At 39.8% G+C, this 21,147-nt stretch overlaps 1 protein-coding gene across 3 annotated transcripts; it reads left to right on the top strand.

The window, feature by feature from the left end:
* The first annotated feature begins 24 nt into the window (after positions 1 to 24).
* LOC145437207 (proton-coupled folate transporter-like) lies at positions 25 to 20,390 on the top strand. 3 transcript variants are annotated; one of them, XR_013914614.1, is made up of 8 exons: positions 25 to 747; positions 3,822 to 4,109; positions 6,088 to 6,250; positions 10,741 to 10,932; positions 13,103 to 13,269; positions 16,408 to 16,651; positions 19,657 to 19,804; positions 19,996 to 20,390. XR_013914614.1 is itself a non-coding variant. In XM_080314393.1 (8 exons), the coding sequence occupies exons 1-7, from the start codon at positions 387 to 389 to the stop codon at positions 19,751 to 19,753; spliced, it is 1,512 nt and encodes a 503-aa protein (XP_080170519.1). In that variant the 5' UTR covers positions 25 to 386; the 3' UTR covers positions 19,754 to 19,775; positions 19,996 to 20,390. The 3 variants fall into 3 exon arrangements, 2 of the variants coding, with proteins under 2 accessions (XP_080170519.1, XP_080170520.1); XM_080314393.1 differs by having other exon boundaries at positions 19,657 to 19,775; XM_080314394.1 differs by lacking the exon at positions 19,657 to 19,804 and having other exon boundaries at positions 35 to 747.
* The last annotated feature ends 757 nt before the right edge of the window (positions 20,391 to 21,147 follow it).

The following is a 21,147-nucleotide window of genomic DNA, read 5'->3' as shown; positions in this document are numbered from 1 at the left end:
TCATTTCAAAATTAAGATATCTTTTTGAAGTTGGTGTTTGTTTCCTAGCGCAGATAACATTTTAAACTCCAGGCAGGGTAGGTAGTCGAAATCGAAGAAGACTGCGGTTCGCATCGTAGCCTTTCTATAACAACTTATCTTATGCATTCTATATGTGACCGCGATATATCTCCATCTAACGGACCCAGAATCAGCTGATTTCAACAACATTCTGCATTTAGTGCAGATTGCAGCAAACGCCGAGTCACATGTGCGCTGTGGACTGCAGTGCCCGTTTTACAAGCTCAGGCCCTGTCCTGCTATCGTCATTTTTATTCAATAGCGTATGAAGGACAGATGTTAAATTTACCTGAACTCGTGTGAATAAAATCGAAGTCGGTTTTGCAATGGATGAATTAGTTGGCCGACGTGTCGCATCGAGGGATGCAAGGAAACTTTCAACGAATTCTCAAGACACGGAAAATGATTCAGCTGTCGAAATGGATACTAAGCAGCCTCGCAACCTCATAAATTTGATCACTGTGGAACCAGTCGCAATCGGTGGAATATTCATCATCATGTTATACAGCATTTCGTCCAAGCAATTCATACATCAGCGGATTTCGGACGGCTATAATTTCGATCACAACAGGACTACCAACGGTTCGTGTTCCAGTGTAAAGGAAAACCAGAGTGATCCGTACTATGTTCTGGAACAAAAGATTTCTTCCGAAACCGCTGCCTGGGCTTTATATCTGAATTTGGGAAGTGAGTTGTCAAATTTTGTAACTTTCCTGTATGGAATCGGTGTCTTGTGCTCACACTACGCCAGAGTGGAATCGGTGGCAACGGCGCGCGCAACGTCACGCGAGCATTTACATCTGATCACACCGATTCATGAATTATGCTGACGTCACAAAGCGATACCAGAGTCCAGATCCAGAATAAGGCGCTTGCGCTTTACAATGAACTCAAGCAAGCGTGGCATTGCATTAGCCCTAGTCCGGCGTATACCAGGCCTATTTTAGCACATTGTGTCGTGTAATAAGTAATTCAGTATTGAATCAGAGCGAAAAATATTTCCGCCACGCGGATGACATTTTCCAATCACGCGAGAAATCCGTCTGTCACGCACAATATGTTGTCGAAAACAACCACCGATTCCAGTCTGGACACTACGTATTAATTTTTATTAAATTACTTCAACTTGGAGAATCATCGCTGCTCACCTGATATATCAGGCAAAACGTACCGAGATTACAGTAGGGGCCACTTTATGTCTCCCGTGAACATAGTTGACACTATTTACCAGTGTTTTTCATTTCACTTAGTGGATACCAGTCGTTGACTCTGATTGAATTTGGGGTCACTAACATGCCAATCCAGACTATTGTCGTGATTTCTGGCATACCGGTATGTGGTTTCTGCTTCTCTTTGCTCCCAAGACAAACCTTCTTTATCCCCATTCACCTCAAACTGGCCTTGTATACTTATACATGCCACGTGCAAGTTGGATTATAATATCAACGTGTAGTGGAGCGGAGCCCCCGTCCCCACGCAACACCCGCACTCCCGCAGTCATTGGGTACCCTGTAACCCAGTGGTTCTATTTTGAATCATCGCCTCTAATCGCAATATCTGTATCGTCCCTCTGAAAGCCAGATGCATCTGTAACGAAGTGCTTCTACAGTAGGCCTACTCAATTAGGTTTTATCTACTTGTATTACCCACTCAAGTATTTATGCTTGTGCCTGAGTCCAATAGTCATTATGTTCACAGTTCATTTTTTAGTTTAATCTGGTTCAACCCACTTTTTCAACTCTGCTTGAGTGATATCGAATGACTCGCATTCAAACTATAGTCATTTTTATCAGTCTTAACAGTTTCTGGCACTATTTTCCAAGTATCAGGACTGATAGACGACATACCAATAATGTGGTGACTTTACTCTTCTTCGAAGTTACAATGAAATGTCTGTCTTGGCCGTCCTAGTCTCGAGTCGTGTCACAATGACTCGAGTACAAGTCGAGTCAATACAAAAATTGACTCAAGTTGAGTCATATTATGCATTTGTAAAAATGACTCAAGTCATCAAAAAATCGTGACTCGAGTCATTACAACCCTGGATCGTTTTGCCCAGCCCTATTTACCACATGACCCATGACTTTGTATAACTTACCAGTACTCAATTGTATATAACGGCGATACATAACCAATGTTCCCTCTAATTTTTCAAGAGTCTGCGCAAACACGTCAACTCACTGCGCAGGCCCTCGGACAACAGTGCGCAGCCACCATCCAATAGGGTGATAAATTAACTACTGCGGCTCTCGGCTTCTTCCGCTACACTTATCATGTACGTTGGGTGTCCATTTCGTAGTAGCGTCCCTAAACGCGCGAAGCGCGAAAAAATTTCTGGAATTCATGATTGCATCGGCCAATATGATCGGGAATTGCATATATATTGCTATCAATTTTTATCCTCTCCCTGCTCACAGAATCAGATTTACCGGTAGAGCTGATCCAGTGAGGTGTGTTGGAATAGATAGGCCCTCTAAATAATAATAAAACATCTTCGGGCGTACCCGTTGATATAATGACTTCGTTATGCATGATGCTATTTCTTGACCCCCTATCTGGTATGTCAAAAGATATTGAAATCGCCAAAATGTACTAAAGTAAAAGACGTATACGATTTCAAATTGGTATTTCTTAACTGGAAAATAATGTTCCCTCGATATGGCAGTTGTCTTGTTGTGGGACTCGGATCGCCAGGACACGAACATTCGGCGCCAGCCATTTAGGTGCCCATGGACATCGACAATTACATATATATTTGTACATATCGAAGTTTTCGGTCAGCACCGGGGCAGTCTATTTCGCCCAAGGTTTTCTCGCTGCTGATCGTTATGTCGCACTTCTTGGATTCGCATGTTACATAGCCTTTAACTTCATATGTCTTGGCGCGTCATGGTGCGGTAATGGCCGACGCCCAACTGCCTATTTCTATAAATCATGCCTAATTTTTGTTGGGAAAGGGTACCCAATAATCAGATATCTTACAACAAGAAAACGCGCGTAGCGCGAAAAAAAAAAGTCCTGAAAAATTTCAAAAAATACACCATGATTTATGCTAATTCTTGAAATAATTTCGGACCCCCTTCGAGCACGGCCCCTCCAATTGGGGGGTTTGGGGTGCGAAAGTTACGGTCCTGAGTAAATCTTACGCAATGTTCATGCCACGCGGAGGAGACTATCATTCATTAGTTTCTCGCAGATTAACTTCGAGCTAGCCCATTGTTATTTATAACTTTGTTAAACCATGTTACTTCGCCATTCCCAGAAAATAATGCGCTATTGAAATGATATCAGTATCGCTCACGTGTAGAGGCCATACTAAAAAAATATCGTCCGTGAGGCGCAGGTGATTGTGAACTCTAATTTCTTCACGGAGCGCAATAGTTACCTTTGCGGGGCGCACTTGTACCTCGGTTTCAGACTTCAGTGATAACCTTATTTGGCCCTGGCAATGTTCCATAATTTTCACGAATCTGCGCGCCTGCGTGGTCCATTGGACAACAGTGCGCAACAACTATAAAAAAAAAACATCATTTCTGTTTTTTTTTGCGCAGCGTAGATTTTCTGTGCGCAGAGATCGTTTCAGCACTGCGCATTTGCGCACGTGCGCAGCTTAGAGGGAACATTGTACATAACTACTCTTTGTGATCTCAACAAGGTCGTAGAGTAGGGAATGTGTGAGATGCCCAAAATATCTACGCCTCCGTTTGCCGCATTGATCAAAATATGTCGCAATCGATTTTAATATTGCGTTCAATTTTCAGATGCCATCCCGTCTTTGCTGTCCACTGTACTTTTGGGATCTTGGGGTGACAAAGTTGGCCGGAAGATCCCATTACTCATTTCACTTTTCGGATTGATAATTTTAGTATCATGTTACCTCTTTGTCATTATTTGTCATTTACCTCTCCCCTACCTCTTGATCGGTCACATATTGTGTGGTGTTCTCGGCGATTTCAGTAATGTCCTCGGATGCTGTTTCTCTTATTTGTCGGACATTACAACTCCACACACGCGTACATTGAGAATGGCTGTGGTGGAGACAAGTTTGGGTAAGTTTGTAATAGGGACCGGACTATGAATCTGGTAGCAAACTGCAGATTATCCCTTTATATCAGTGGTTCTCAACCTGGGGTACGCGAAGCATTTTTTAGGAGGTCCGCGAGACCTTCAAATTTGCAAAATGACTGATAGCCTAATTTGTAATTTTTTTCAAATAGTTATTTCACTAGGCATATTCGCTTCATAACTCACTCACATCAAAAAGATGGACGTCTGAGATAAAATATCCTACTGTGCAAACAAATTTTAATTGCCAAATTGACAATAGCCTAATGATACAAACGTATTGTTAGTAAGTAGTAGTAAGGTCGATCATGGTTACTTCGAAATGTTTACATAGTGTCTATCTCAACAGATTAGTGAACAGCTGCTAGATAGAAATTTTTGATCCATTTTCTTCTGTAATATAGGCTACATAACCACTATTCAAGAATAATTTCAAGGTGAGCTGCTAGATAGAAATTGCTAGGCTGGACGGCCATTAAAAATATGTTTCTCAAGTTTGGTGCCTTATGCTGTCAGCGGAAGCATTGCATGTTAATATTACATTCGCCACCACCTATATTTGCGGAAATGGATTTTCAGAACTCCTTCATATCAATTGGAAGGCGTGGATAATCAAGACACGACCACTTATTTCAATAAAAAGAAATTTTATTTCAATAAAAAGAAATATGCTCTGAAATAATAAAAATTGGATCCGATTTGTACCAAATGTATGATGTTATTTGCAAGATAAGTCATTTTGTTGCTGTTTATCACTAGCCTACAGTTAAAGTTTGCTCAAGTCAGATGACGGTTGCACTATAATAAAGCAAAATTTGGATGAAAACTTGAGGGGGGTCCGTGACGGTCCAAAAGGAACCGTGAAGACAGAAATGTTGAGAACCGCTGAGAATAATGAGATATTTTTCCGATTCGGTGCACTAAAACCAAATGATACCCAACACTGTGTAGAGCAGTGGTTGCCAACCTTTTTTCCTTCATTCTCCACTTCTGATTTTTTTAAAGTTTTCATTCCCCACAACCTCAAATTCCGCTATCCCTTAAAACCCTTGAAAATGCTCTCACCAATAAAATTCGGCGAGACTTTTTAGTGAGGACTCTCTATTGGTGTAAGTTAAGACGTCCCAGGATTGATAGTGACGACCAGTGTAAAGAAACCAATGATTGTCGAAGTTGCTCATAATTTTTCTGAACAAGCGTGAATCCGAGGTCGAGTTGTGTATGTGTGTATCCCTGGGAAGTTTGACAGTAGACATAACAATCGCATTTTACTGCACCATCAAACTTATTCTGTACCAGTATCCTGCAAAATTCTGCGAAAGCTTTATTGCATGTCATGCTTCTGTTGCTAAAGGTGCTTGTGACCCCAATATTGGTTATCCAGAAATTTAGTATTTGTGCCATAAAATTAGGGAAAATTAGCATACAGTCCAGAGTAGTGAAATGGTAGCCCATAATCGCATTGTTATGGCTCCGCACTGTATGCATTTATCTTTCGAGTGCGTCAGTTCCCCATTAGAAACCTCTGAATTCCCCCCAAGTTGAGAATTCCCCACCGGTTGGGAACCACTGTTGTAGAGGAAGACCTAGAATACAAAATATTATATCTGGGACGAATGACATTTTTTTCTTGAAAAGACTTACACATAGAATTACCTGCGTCTCATCAAGTCACATTTTGAGCTTTGCATTGAGACAATCCTGTTTATAAACAAATTTACACCTGCATCAGATCAGTCTTAAAATTCAAAAACTGATAAGCTTAACAGTGTACCATTGTAATCGTGTCCTGAGCGCATGCAATCCGTGCATAGCCTATGATGGTGCAATTTATGGTTATTTTCTGGTTGGACCATTTTCAGGTGACAGGTGACTAAAATAAACATGGGATTGACTCTTATAGTAATTGGGCTCAAGCGTTCTAAGCTATCGAACATTTTAATGCGATTTTCTTTTTTCAAGGTATCGGTGGATTCGTAGCGACCATTACAAGCGGCCTTTGGAATTTTGAGAAGGGTTTTCAAAATCCGTACTGGTTCATGTTTGGGTTGGCTGTCTTCAATTTCCTCTACACAGCTTTTCTCTTACCTCCCAACACAGAAAGAAAAGCTCAAGGAAAGTTAAGGTCTGATTTTTCTCCAAAGCATTCACACTATCATTATACAATTGAATAGTATATTCATATTGAAATCAACCCAAATGTTTTCGGCTGAGACTCGTCCAGGGTAATCGTCCGCAACTAGTGGAGAATTGGAAAGAACATCCTATCAACGTTGTAGATCAACAATCGTATATCACAAATCTGGTATGAAATGTGATACGATTGTCGATATACGATGTTATTTCCAATTATCAACTACCGTAATTTTCCGAATTAAGTGCGCCCCATGTATAATACGCGCCCTTAAAATGGCGTGTAAATTCTGGGAAAAATCCGTTACCCATGTATAGTACGCACCCGGGATTCGCATTACATGAATAGTTGTGTTTTACTATAGATTACTAACCTACGGATAGATACGCAACTCCCGTCGTTACGCTTCAGCAAGCAGTTACACTTGTTGCTGAGCAATCTAGAAGCAGCATAATTGGTGGTGTTATAGCTTGCGACCCGAGGGTTGAAATTTAATGAAAATGGTCTTAATTGAGAGCTACTTTCTCACTGATTTCGAAAATACAAATTAGAATATTGTCAGGGAGATGGAACTACCTCAAAACAGCCCCCAAAGTCTGAAAATCGGCATTTTTTCAACAATGGCATCGCCGCAACACAGTGAACGTAACAATGGCCAATTTCGTCAAGCGATTGTTGGAACAATGCCGATTTTCAGACTTTGAGGGCTGTTTTGAGGTGGTTCCATTTCCCTGACAAAATTTTAATTTGTATTTTCGGAATCAGTGCGACAGTAGCTCTCGATTAAGACCAGTTTCCTTAAATTTCAGCCCTCGGGTCGCAAGCTATAACACCACCAATTATGCTGCTTTTAGATTGCTCAGCAACAAGTGTAACTGTTTGCCGGAGCGTAACGACGGGAGTTGCGTATCTATCCATAAGTTCGTAATCTATAGTTTTACTATACGATGTTGTTCTGTTTTGCGATGACACTGTTCAACTATCATGACATAACAATCGCTAATCATGCAATTAACGGCATTGTCTCTAAACGATAGTAGATTGCCTGCGAGGCCGGCGACGCGATAGTTCAGGCCAGCGACACGACATCTTGAGCACGAGGTCTATTACAGATGCGATTGCTAACACTGGTCAACACAGTTTTTGTTGACTTTGATCAAGCAATTGATTTTGACTAACTTTTGGGCGCTGAATTCAAAAATGACTTCCATTTTTCTCTATCACGTCAAGTTTTTGTGTTAGGCACCCCCACATTGCCTCAAAACCCACATAATAGCACTACTTTTAATATTTTGTGTTTATTGTATAAATCGTTTCAAAAACTACAACCAGTCTAAAATAAATCATTAGACTTCAAATAAACATTTGCACTGCTTTGTTTGGTTGATTTAAACTGATATTGCTTGTACAGGACAAATAAAGTGCGAGTTTCAGGGTCCAAATTCATGCTAATAACCTATAATTCTGTAGGTTGTCCAATTTGATACTCGAGCAATAGTCAGATAACATATATAAGCTCCAATCTATTCTGGTATTTTATCCCCATCATCTACAGATGTTGGGGGACATTTTCTCCTTGGCCATTTCTGACTATGTCAAGGTTTCAGGGAAACTATTTAGATCAGTGGTTCCCAACCTTTTTATCCTAATTCCCCACTTCCGACTTATTTCGAGCCTTCATTCCCCACCTAAAATCTCGATATTTATATTTACCCTTTAAAGTGCTACCTCTAATAAAATTTTGCAAGATTTTGCTTAGTAAATAGTATGTGCTATTGGTGATTGTTATGATCCCCGGAGTTTATCAGCACACAATAAAATTAACGCAGCGGTGAACTGGTAACCGTAAACGCAGCTCCGTAAATATATGTATCTACCCGGCGCGCAGCCAACAGAAAAATAGCTGAAAATTTTGAAAATGTTGCGGGGTAGCATCACTTTACATACGTAAATGCCAAATAATACATGGGTCAAATAAACTTCCTGATGTTGACGAACTCATGTGTGCGATATATATACAAGCCGCCGTAAACTACACTTTCGCACAATACTAAAAGAACTTGAAATAACATAAATATGTAATTTCATTTGTAATAAGTCCGGATGTGCTATCAATTAGCGAGTCCACGCTCTCCCTTGAATACATGTTCAGCAATATGTGCTCTTATTACAACGAATCAGAATTTTTTCACCACTACATTTCGTGACTGATGACGGTGCACAAATGAATAAATCATTTCTGGAGATCGCGTGTCGCCATCCAGGCGATCCTCGCTAATTGGCGGAACTGATAATATGAATCGCTGAATTGCAAATGAGCTATGAGTACTCAGTCGGCATTTCAAAACGACATGTAATAAAGGAGAATATTACTGTAAAGATTTTTTCAAAAGTGAGTCTATTCCCCACCAGAAATCCCGAAATTCCCACCAGTGGGGAATTCCCCACCGTTTGGGAACCACTGATTTAGATATTTTAGTGTTTTTTTAAATGTCTGCTGTCCGACATAAACATATGGCAGTGGCACATGTGTATCAGGGTTGCATGTGCTGTGCATCCTTATTATCTGGAAAACAAAGAAAACACAACATTTCAAAGCTGACACATACGATCCAATCGTGCTCGTGATATTACAACAGTTCTATGTTCTGTATTGTTCGCAATGTTTCTGTATTATTCATGAAGACTAAATGCGTGCGCAATTGTTACTGCACCTAAGACTTTGCCATTTTGGAGGATGCCACACTTTAGGATCCTTTTTGAGCTACCTATAGGCATTCGTCATTCGCTTGAGTTCTAAATGGGGATTCCTAACCCCTCCAGTAATCCATGGTGACAGTATCATGCCAATACCAGTATCACAGCAATACAAAAAGCTACCGAAAGTAGGCCGACAAAGAAAAGGCTGATTTTCCTGATCGAAAGTGAGATACCTTCTCTACCTTGCTAAGTAATCTATTCTCACTTCGTTAGGATGTTAAAAGTTCCGAAAACTTCTATCCCAAGTCCCAAAGCCTATGTCGGATCAATAACTTGTGTTGATGGACTACTGTACATTCTGAATCATCTTCAATTTCAAAATCTACATCATCAGGCCTGCAATCCCTAAGATCTTCATCTTGAACCAAATTATCGAGCGTATAGCAGTTTAAAGTTGCACTGGATAAGCTGAATGGGGCATTGGACCCATAGCTGATAGTAAATGTGATGTTTATTTTTCTTTCCATATCCTGCAGTTTGCATCGAATATGTGTGTGAAATATCCTCGGACGGTTGCATCCTCTAACCAAACATGGGAGAAAGCATCGGCCTAGATCGATACCACTACCTTTATTCTTGATAATTCAATTGAACCCTTGGCTAGATAACTTATTATATGGTGAAAGTGTTGATGTTTATATGTTATGGTAAAGTGATATGGCTAAATTCGTGAAAATTTGCATATTTCGGGCATATGTCGTAGAGCAAAAACTTGACGTGATAAAAGAAAACCAGTGGCACTTCTGGAATCAGCACGCCAAAATTAGCCTAAATCAAGTGCAAAATCGAAATCAACAAATTTTTTGTTCAAAATTGTTGCCCAGTGTAATCATTATACAATTAACGTCATTGTCTCCTAGCGATAGTAGATAGCCTAGCAGCCAGAGCCTACGATTGGAAACAAACATGAAGAAAGGCGTGATTTCAAGTTTTTTTTATCTAGGGAGATTTTTTCCAAGTGTGGTTATTCCCATGTATAACACGCACCCCCTATTTTAGGGCGAAAAATCGGTAAAATTTTGCACATTATACATGGAAAATTACGGTAGTCACTGACGAGTACCCCTGCTGAGTGTCAACCAAAAACATTCGGATTCATTTCAATATGAATATACTGTTCAATCGCATATTGAAGTTCTGTACCTCCACTAGCTGAATACTACGCTGAATTACTGGTCACAAACGCATGTAGACTACCTGGCATTTTCCTATGGGTCTCTACGGGGCTATCCTACTGCAAAGTACTCACAGGCTCGTGTTTTTGTTCAGTATCATAACAATGTGGTACAGGTAGGCTACTTATAGTTTTTCGGAGTGATAAAATTGGTTTGCACTTCTTACTCCTGTGGCTATGATTTTGGACTACTTTCACTTCTACTTAACAGTTTTTTTACTTTTGTTTACAGCACTTTGGATTTTGTAAAGTAGAAACTTTTTGGCAACGTTACATCTTTTAATTGGAATGTAATGTAGCCACCCCTGATAGACTACTAGAACACATGACGCCTCTACCAAACCTACTTTTTGAAACTGCGTGACTTCAGTACTTCGAGACCCCTCACTTTTTACTTCTACGTGAAGTAGTTGGGCATATTGTTGAAATCCGTACTTCTACTTATTATTGAATCATAATTTAATTAATTTTACTGTACTTAAGTAGCAATGCTGACTACTTTGACAACCTCTGTTGATACAGGGCCAACTATTCTCGTATATTTCAGGCAATTGTTTTCAAAAGAGCCTTTTCTTCATATGTACAACGTAGTGAGACCTCATCGTAATAAGCGGCATATCCCGTTACTACTTTTCGCCTTGACATTCTGCCTACTGATTGCGACTCGATACGGGATAAAAGGTCTGATTGTGATATACGCGATGGACGTTCCATTCTGTTGGAATTCCTTGCTCGTCGGGTAAGTTGAAAGAAGTTTCGAGTGACTGGGGATGACATTTGGAACTTTTCAGCTACTAGTAATTGGATTTGTAGTTTTCAATCTCAATGTGGTGTTTCAATCTTCATAACATCATAGTATTGACCTGTGGCTTTAGATTTTTAAATCAATATGGAAGACTGTCTCTGCCTTCCGATTTGCAGGATAAGGGAGAGTTATATATTTTAATCGAGTTTAAACTTTCGTTTCCCAGGGGAAAATGAATACTGTTCACCGATCTTCCTATTTCCAGATGTGTTCCCTTCTTTTCTTCATATCTGGTCTGTAATATCCAAAAAATCCCTTTGATTCAACAAATGCTGATTTATTGTCGTGAAGTGTATTTATGGTTAATTGGTCATATACATTACATGGTTTTCTATCTCAAATCTGATGACTGTGTCGCTGGTTTTGTTGTTGTCCATATATCACTTTGTGAATATTTTTCGATTAATTGTTAAAACCAAATAAACTTTCTTCTCTCTCTCTCTATTTTAATAGTAGGTGAAGTAGTCGTTAATAATGATGGAATAGAAGCAATAATCTACTCGAGTATGTGTATTGCTTTCAAATGAGAACTATGAAATGACAGTGTACAAAGTACGTATCCAGTTGGATTCAAATCTTTTGTCCGTCAGATCTGCTACGCCAGTGGTTCTTAACCTTTTTTTTTCCGGCGCCCTCTTTCAAAAATTGCCTTGGTCTCGTGCCCCCTATTTTAAGGTCTGTTGTGAAAAACAATGGGTAAGTGATCAAAGTCTGGGTTCGCGGTGGGACTTCCCTATTAGACCACGCGACTATTAACGGTATAATTGTATGTGATATTTTCGGGATCAAATCCAGGTTGTCATAACAACCATCGGGTAAGGCCTACAGGCTCATTGCATTTGGTTCGAGAACGATGTACACGTCCCGAATTCTCCTCTGCGATTGGCAATACGGGCAAGTTAATTTATTGGGTTTTGTTTTATTGCTTTGTGCGTCTTACTAAATCAACTGAGAATGGGGTAGAGATTTGCTCACATTAAACTGCACCAAGCTCTTAACTTTAACGTGACTGGGGGTAACAACACTAAGCAGTATCATCCTTTATGATAGTATAAAGAAATATTCTGACGATCTAGTTTTGTAGCTCTCAAATACAAGTATATTTCGTTAGTCACTTTGGCTAGAAAGCTTCAAAACATCTTTAATGTATAAACGGTATCACTCTCAAAAGTTGTACAGCATAGCCTACAGTACTTTTTCCAATTCGACTCGCAGTGCGCTGCAGAATACAATACCTAGTTCAAAACGTTTAGTGGAAAATAACCCGAGTTATCAGTATAAGTATCAGTTTATTAATGTTTTCATCATTTCAAAACAGCGCAAAACTGCGATACAGTGAAAAGATAGAGATGTTTCGAAACGACTTGGAGTAGCTAGCGTGACGGGAGTGGTATAACAAGGAATTGACAGTCCAAAAGTACGCCAAATTCATTTCACATGAATTAAAATGAACAACTACATTCATTGAAACATGGTCGGTGGATATTTCGCGAGCACAACGACAAACGTTGTGATTTGACAGATTTTGTCGAATGTTAGTTTGCAATCAGAACTCAGGGATATATGAACTATTGTTCTATAGTATAGTCATATGTCGTTACTACGCCATCTACTGCGAGGCCATTTTTCTTCAGCGCCCCCCATACTGCCCCCTCAAGCCCAGCGCCCCCCATTTCGCCCCCTGAGCGTTTCCGCCCGCTTCAAAATTCAAGTCGCCCCCTGGGGGGCGGTGGAGACAAGGTTAAGAACCACTGTGCTACACAAAATTATGAATAGTAGTAACCACTGTCCACTAAACAGTAATGCTAATCAGCTCGCTGATCTTATCAAATTTCCTGAGACAGTTCCATAGAACCGGTGCGAACCAGCTTAATCTGACCACTGAATGTATCCAGCATCAGATGACTAATAGTGCTGCAACTGGGTTTGATATCATGAGTTTTTATTAGCTGTGACAAATTAGTGATACGATCATTCACCGAAATAATTTCATTCGTAAAAGAACAATGTAAAATGACCCATCAACCAATATCTAGTTTAGGACATTGTCACTGGGCAAGATCGTTCCATTGGTCTGGCCGACTGGATCTATTTTCATTTTCAGCCTACTGAGCGGTTTCGGTCAAATCGGCTATTTCGTTACGTTGATTATTCTCAAAGTATTCTCCGGTTTTTCATCGCAACCGAAGATGGTTGTCCTCAGCGTTTTCGCGAGCCTGATTTCGTCTGTTTTGTTTGCATTCGCCAAAACGACGTGGATGCTGTTTTTAGGTGAGCGTGAACTGAATTTGCCGCTTGGTTAATCCGAAACTTAACAGCTTCTTATCCTAACACTAACGTAGACCTAACACCGAATACATTAATACACAAGAACTTCCATTAAGGAGCACTCCGATAGGTTTCGGTTACTTGCACTACTTGTTAGGTTATATTTTCAAACTACTCCCACTTCTACATGAACAGTTTTTAGGCAATACTTTTTTAGATTTTTTAGATTTAGATTTTGAACAGTAGTAAGTAATTTTGCGATAAGTTTGAATCACTATCATGATTGAGATTGTCATGAGAACCGAATGAAATAATCCCTCTATCATGGTAACTGAGTATGTTTCCGAAGATTGTGCCTAGGTCTAGTGCAAGGGTGGACAAGCTACAACCCGCAACACAGTTTTGTGCGATCCGTGAAAGCCTCGACAAACGTAAAAATATTGATAAATTGCACACTGTGGGTACTTGATTAATATTTTCATAATATATTTCAACATGATAATGTTAAGTTGGATTTTTACCATAATGTAATCTCACTTCATTGATGGCGCGACAGTCCGAATTCGACTCCTATGCATTTTGAAAGGTTTCAATTGCTAAACATCACAGAAAATGAAACGTAAATGGCTTTCGGACCACGAGTGTGATTTTGGATTGGCAAAACGAGCAAATTTATTACTATTAGTCCTGTACGTGGAAAAACCGATTTGCGAGTGTGTTAGGTAGATTCGTTCTTTGTGCGTGTAGAAGTATTTTTATATTTCTAATATTTATATATTGTAGAAGAGTATTTGAAGGTAATATGGCTATGATGCTGTCAGCATTGTGTGTCATTGAGTTGAAAAAAGTACTATCAGCAAATCTTGGAACAGATCGATGCTCACAGACTTAAATTTACATCCAGTTCCAAGAATCGGGATAACCGACTTTCATTCCTAATTGCGGCAATGAGGACAATCTGCTCATAAATTCTCGTCTATGTTTCTGACGCGTGTACGTGATCATTAGGGCGATTTTTTTTTTGACATGTCAAAAAAAGTCAAAAAAAGTCAAAATTAGGTCAAAATTGTAGCGTTACGTCAAAATTTGTCAAAATTGTTTACAAAGTCAAACATTTTTTGACCTCTGAATTTCGTTTGTATCGTAGATTTTGCGCTATCGGTGAACTTATCACTTGATATTTTACTGCTTGTAGCCTACTTTATAGGCCTACCGTGGTAAACGAACCATCGTCTGCTCATTGTAAATCATAAACGATTAAATGAAACAAATAGTGACATGGTTTTATGGTCAACGTACCGCAATATCCTAACTGAAGCAAGACTGCTTGGACATTGCATGATTCTTATATCAAGAAGCGCAAGCTGAAAAATTGTGATATAGACAACATTGTCAGAATGAAGCAACACAGTGTGTCACCCGCGGTGTGCACACAACTTCAGTGTTGTCAGCCAACAACCGCTGCTCTTTAACATTCTTTCTCCATTCTTGGCAAGCTACTTAGTAAGGAGAAACACTTTCTACCTGAGAATGTAGGAAAGTAAGCTATCTTTCGTTCGTTGTACTACGACAAATTTTAATTATTTCCACCATAATACGTAATGTAACTACTGGAATTCTTCATAGGGCCAGATTTCGTTAAAATACTAGTTTTTTTATGGGCTTCTTGGAGGTACAGAACTTCAATATACAATTGAATAGTATATTCATTCATATTGAAATGAACCCGAATATTTTCGGCTGACACTCGTCAGGGTTATTCGTCAGCAACTAGTCGAGAATTGGAAAGAACATTGTATATCAACAATCGTATCACAAAATATGACGTCACCAGCATGAAAGAGAGAGCGTTCAATGTACTATTTTTAGGTGGTACACGAACTCCTTTTGTTGACAGAGTTTTGGTTGGTGTATTTTGATAAAAGTCGACTCCAAGGCACACAAATGACGTCATATTTTGTGATACGATTGTTGATATACCATGTTCTTTCCAATTCTCTACTAGTTGCTAACGATTACCCCTGACGAGTGTCAGCCGAAAATATTCGGGTTCATTTCAATATGAATACACTATTCAATAGTTTTTTCATGTAAAAATTTGCCAGTTTTTGTGCCCAAAACGGTTTTTCAGGCCAATCTACTTTGTAAGGATAGACAGTTCCAACCAGAAATGAAGATAAGTAGTACAATTTTGACATTATGTGCGAAAACACCTAATTTGCATACGTAAGGCCAAATTTGGTCAAATTTCAGTTTTTTTCGGTCAAAAAAAGTCAAAATTTAGATTTTTTAGGTCAAAATCTTCCGTTTTTTAGGTCAAAAAAAAATCGCCCTAGTGATCATCAAATCAATGTTTGGTTTGTTTTAAATATACATATATTATTACTGTAGGGGGTGACTATATAATCAAATAACAATATTGAATTTTGGCATAGTATCCAAATATTACATAGTGCGGTGCGGCCCGCGAATGGATTCAGATGTTGAATGCGGACCACAAGCCAATAGGCTACTACTAATATATGCAAATACTGTGTACTTATCCAAACTACCTTTTACTTTTCAAAATCCAAAAGCGTAGAAGGTGAGTAGCTTCACTTGATAAACTGTAAAGTAGAATCGAATGTTGTCTAAAAACGTAACCACTTGAGTATGAAGTGCAAGTGGACAAAACCGGCTAGAACACTCTGAAAAAGTAGTACTTCATTACTGACCACCTCTGGTTATAACCACTGAGTTACAGTGACGAGTTCGCAGCAATTCACCAATGATTGCCTGAACTTCTATATCTGATTGTACTAATCTGGATGCGAGATTTCGGGAGTCATATCATGTAGAAGCATTGCCTAATAACGAATTACTTTGTCAGACTACTCAATTAGGCTATATGCAGTCCTGAACTCAAGTAATGATATTTTTCGACTACATTAACTCCTACCGAAGCAGTTTTTGAGCCAAGCTGTCTCGAGAATCTCTAGGAATCGAGTAGAATTATGCGGCGATACTGCTTGTGTTGCTAGCCTGACTACTTCGACAACTCTGCGGGTATGCAGTTTGCACGCGGGGTCTCTTTACCCACCAAACTACACCAGATTATCTTTAAACTGGCCCCAACTTGACAATATTTCTTCTCTTTCGCAGCTCAATTTTTCCAGGTGTTTTCAAATTTACCGTCGCCCATCGTACGAAGTCAATCCTCACGCATCGTCTCAGCTACTGAAACCGGCTCGGTTTTCGCCCTGCTGGCTTGTAGCATGGTCATCGGCGACACCGTCGGATCGTTGGCGTACCAAGGAATCTTCGCGGCTACTGCTGACACGGCGTTTCCCGGCGCCGCCTTCTTGGCGTCTGCTATTTTGTTGTTGCTGATTGTACCTATTTATTGGTGAGTGTTACTAATGCTTGTACTTCGATCGCTCAAGACTGTGTGTTTACCAGAGGTGTTTAGTAACGGATTACTTCTACTCAAGTAGATTTTGCCTACTAGCATTGCGTATTTGTACTACAATCGTGTTTTCAAAGCTCCTACGATTGGATGAAAGTAGCCTTAGTGACGAGGGCCTTCAATTTCAGCACCCGTCTCTCATTCCCGACTCGATTCATTGCAGAAGATGCTCGATATATGATGTAGAAGTTCAATGTCGTTATCAAATCCTATTGTGGTAGGCCAATTGCTATCGCAGTCGTGTTAAGATGACAATGTCGTCGCTGCAGAATAAGCACTGAGCATGCTTGATTACAACAACGTTGTTGTTACTGCCGGTTATGCAGATTGCACAACCATTCAAACCTGTTGCGTAAGGCAGTGAATATACGTCGAAACGTAACCCAGCTCCTTCAAAGTGCATTGCATCAGAATGGTAACTTGGTCTTCAAATACGAATCTAAGTCTCAAGTATGTATGTGTTTGGCTTTGAGATGGAAATCTGCGTTTGTTCGGTATTTGTTTCACTTCCGTGCTGGGAAAGTAGATGTATGGATTAGGGCTCTTCAAAAATGACTTTTTTTCTCAAATCGCACTGGCTAATTGATAAAATTGTTAGGTTACCTTATTTAAGCCTACACACCAAATTTGGTTCACTTCCAACCAGTAGCCGCATTGCTGCAGGAGAAGAAAGTTTCTATTTATTATATAAAAATAAATAACGAAACATTTGAAAATTTTCTGTTCGCCCCATGAAAGTATTAGGTTGTCTATAGAAACGATGTTCACCAAATTTGGTTCAATTACAACCAGTAGAAGCGGAGTTATTGCCGTCAAAAAATTTGGATTTGAATAAAATAGTATTTACGGTGGGCACCACTATAATACATAATTAAAGAATTGGTCACTGTCAATACTATTTTATTCATAATCCAAATTTTTGACGGCAATAACTCCGCTTCCACTGGTTGGGATTGAACCAAACTTGGTGAACATCGTTTCTATAGACAACCTAACACTTTCATGGGGTGAACAGAAAATTTTCAAATTTTTTGTTATTCATTTTTATGTAATAAATAGAAACTTTCTTCACCTGTAGCAATGCGGCTACTGGTGGGAATTGAACCAAATTTGGTGTGTAGGCTTAAATTAGGTAACCTAACAATTTTATCAAGTAGCCAGTGCGATTTGAGCAAAAAAGTCATTTTTGAAGAGCCCTAGTATAGATATGAAGTGTGAGCGTTTCTGCTTTCGTGATTTCGTGATCACACGGGCCGCATATTTTCACTGACTTGAATAGCATGCAATACGCACTTATTAATAAGCCTGGAGTGATTTCCTCTCGGGTTTTCTTTCCCTCGTCCTAATGCGATTACATTTACATATTTTCAAGACATTCATGATGCGCAATGCTGCACAAATACTTCCTGTATATGAAAGGTAGAACGCATTTAACCGTACGGTAAATAGGCTGCTTTAAACCTGTGAAAAACTAGCCGCATACGAGCTTGACGAATTAGATTAGAATGCATGGTGTCTTGTCGGACGGCAGAACAAAATGTTTGATGTTCCTATAAGTTAGGCTTACCATATTTTGGAAATCTAAAAAGAGGACACTTTTTCGTAAATTTCCAACTTTCAAAATCGGAGTAGAATTCTCAAAAACCGGTTAATGTTTCCCACTTTGTGACTGGTTAACTAAAAAAAAAAAAAGGTCATCTCTTCCGCTCAAAACTCAAAATACCGTTTTTCTCCCCACATTGCCAGGTGGCTGACTAAAAAAAAAAAAAAAAAACGGTCATCTTTTCGCTCAGAGCTAAAATCACCGTTTTTCACCCGTCGGAGCTTCACGTCTGTGCTAATATGTGGCATATCACTCGCAATTTGCTCTAAATCTGCTCTAAATCCTAAAAAAGAGGACAAAATCTCAAAAAAAAGGACAAAAGGGCGTCCTCCGAGGACATTTTCAAAAAAGTCAAAAAAGAGGACAAATCCTCTTAAAAGAGGACGTATGGTAAGCCTACTATAAGTAGCATTTCTGCTAGGATTTCTGTCTAGCTTATGACAAAAACACTACACAACAATTTAGTTTCTCGATTGGAACAGGTGTTTCCATACCATGCAACTGATGCAAGTGTTTTGTTTTTCTTCCTATCTATATAATGGGTATTCCGTCGGTCTTAATAATTGCTAACTAACAACAGTTGTGTGGGCGCTGCGTGTGTTTAGCATATCGCGCGTCAAGGACCGAGGTATTAAATGCTGTGCTTGAGAAAAGAGTTTCGTGCGATGCAGATGTTGAGTTGAGTTCATATGTGGATGTAATGTATCCTGCTGACCGCGACGTAAATTATTGCAAAATGACAATTCAATGGGACTCGTGTGCGTTTAGCGGCGTATGATATGCAATTTTATGTGGAATACAAAGTTTCGCATACATATATAAGTTTTGAGAGTTGGTGATAAGCAAGCCTGGCTTACCTCCACCCCGCAAGTCCGCCAATCAGACGGGAGCAAATACCTGGACGCAGTTTTCATGGTGAAATTTGCCCGATCATCAAATTATCCGGACATTTACAAATGCAACCAACGCCATCTTTGTATTCTTAGCCTATTTGGGAATTGTGTACTCGCTACTCAAATAGGAAGATCAATTCAATTGTCAACGGGGAAATTTCCCAGTTCAAGTAGAATGGTCTCGATGTTTGTTGATGTTATTTGATGAAGAAGTTTGCTCACTGTGTTTGTGCAACTAGAAATAGCGATTCAGTAAGCAATGTTGCTCATAACTGAATGAGTTCTACTTGACTGCAGTCTCAGCACTTGCCGGACATGATCGTCGGCCATTGGCATCGGTAGCGCTTTGTTCCGTAGCGTTCACGTATGCTAGAAATCTTGTTGTATCGGCCTTGCGCGTTTCGTATTGGTAGCAGTTTCGAAAAGCCTTCGTTCCTTCTTGTTGACAGTGAATTTGGCCAAGTAACAAGGCACGCGGCATCCTATTGGTTGTTCGAGGGCGAGGCGAACTCGGTTCTTGCGCGTAATACGTCAACAGCGATGTAGTAGTCTACTCTCCAGTCTCCAGGTTATCGTCAGAATTTTGATAACAGTGAGGTAATAAGAGAGAGAGAGAGACGTTTTGTTGCTTCGTGAACCAGAACATTAACAACAAACAGGATTATGTGTTTCCTGTCATGCGCTCACTATTTCTATAGATAACTAACCTATCTATACTGTTTCCTGACGGCAAAATTGATAGTTCGCCTTGTTGGTTATTATGCAAGAATGCTATAATCGTTTTACAGGCTCGGCTATAATCGGTCAGAACTGAAAGACCCGTCTAGCGTGGCGCAGTATGACTCTTTAGCGGAAGGGACTGGGTGAATCAGGCTTTTCAGCAGTACTGTCTGCGGTACACACAGATTTTAGACATCACTATAGGAATGACTTATGCGTTTTTACAGCAGCTTTTCATGATTCAGGGTTTTATGTGCTTTTTGGCATCGTTTTTGTGTTACGTTACGGTGTATCTTATGTGAAATTAGAGTATGTGCCTTTTTCATCTGCCCGTGGAATTGCGAACATTTTAAAACACACGCTATGCGTTTTGAGTTTGGGTTCGTCATGTAGTACTTTTGATATATAGATGGTTTGTGTTTGTGCGATTTCTCGTTGTATAATAAAACTTCAACTGAAGGGTGACATCCGATGTTTTGCGACGTTGCGAACTAAAATGAAACCAGTGTCTAAAGTCGAAACTCTATAACAGAAAAACGTTGCTGCTGACTTCCTGTTTGAATCGCCGGTTTATGTAGCCAACAAGCGGTCAATGACAGGATCGGAATGTGACGAACGCTATTTTATCTGCGGGTGCCTGGCTGTCGGTAGTTGGCGGCAAACCACATAAGAGAGAATGTACGTGGTTTCTTCGAAGATGGATTGCTTTGCCTGTTTTTAATACCTTGGGCTGCAGTAATTAAAGAGGGGTACATGCTAAAATGATGCACTAATTGGTAAATGCAGAAAAATAACACAAAGGAAGCGTATGTTGGGTTGGTACCAGGTCAGGTAATCTCAATCCTAATTGGGAGAGATAATATAAAGACGTAGCTGGCAGCAGTAATGCGAAGAATAGTTCAACAGCATACATGGTGGGGGGATACACTTTATAAATGATCATGTCAGAGCGTTATTACCAATAACATGTAATGGAGCGCATAACAAAACGGAAGACGCAATAAGTAAAATAACGATTTTGATTCAGTGCTTTGGTAAAATGTGCATAATCCAGGTCCATGTCCTATATCGACTGAGACCCATTCAAAATCGGCACCAGCATTTAAAACCACGAGCCAGCTTTCAGGATTACCGGACGACGACCTAACATCGACATCGCCCTCCGCCACATGCCACCTCATTTTGTCGCTTGCCTCTTACATTCTCTGCATTACTTTTCA

Source organism: Botryllus schlosseri, chromosome 4 (genome assembly GCF_051294905.1).
Source record: "Botryllus schlosseri isolate E-star chromosome 4, Bs_hap1, whole genome shotgun sequence".
Taxonomy (NCBI): domain Eukaryota; kingdom Metazoa; phylum Chordata; class Ascidiacea; order Stolidobranchia; family Styelidae; genus Botryllus; species Botryllus schlosseri.
The sequence above is the reverse complement of the archived record's forward strand: the minus strand, read 5'-3'. Positions and strand labels throughout refer to the sequence as shown.

Bases quoted from the DNA above. Each gene is read 5' to 3' on its own strand.
- LOC145437207 (XM_080314393.1), top strand. From the start codon at position 387: ATGGATGAATTAGTTGGCCGACGTGTCGCATCGAGGGATGCAAGGAAA. The intron at 748-3,821 runs GTGAGTTGTCAA...TTCAATTTTCAG, and splicing joins TTTATATCTGAATTTGGGAA to ATGCCATCCCGTCTTTGCTG. The intron at 4,110-6,087 runs GTAAGTTTGTAA...TCTTTTTTCAAG, and splicing joins TGTGGTGGAGACAAGTTTGG to GTATCGGTGGATTCGTAGCG.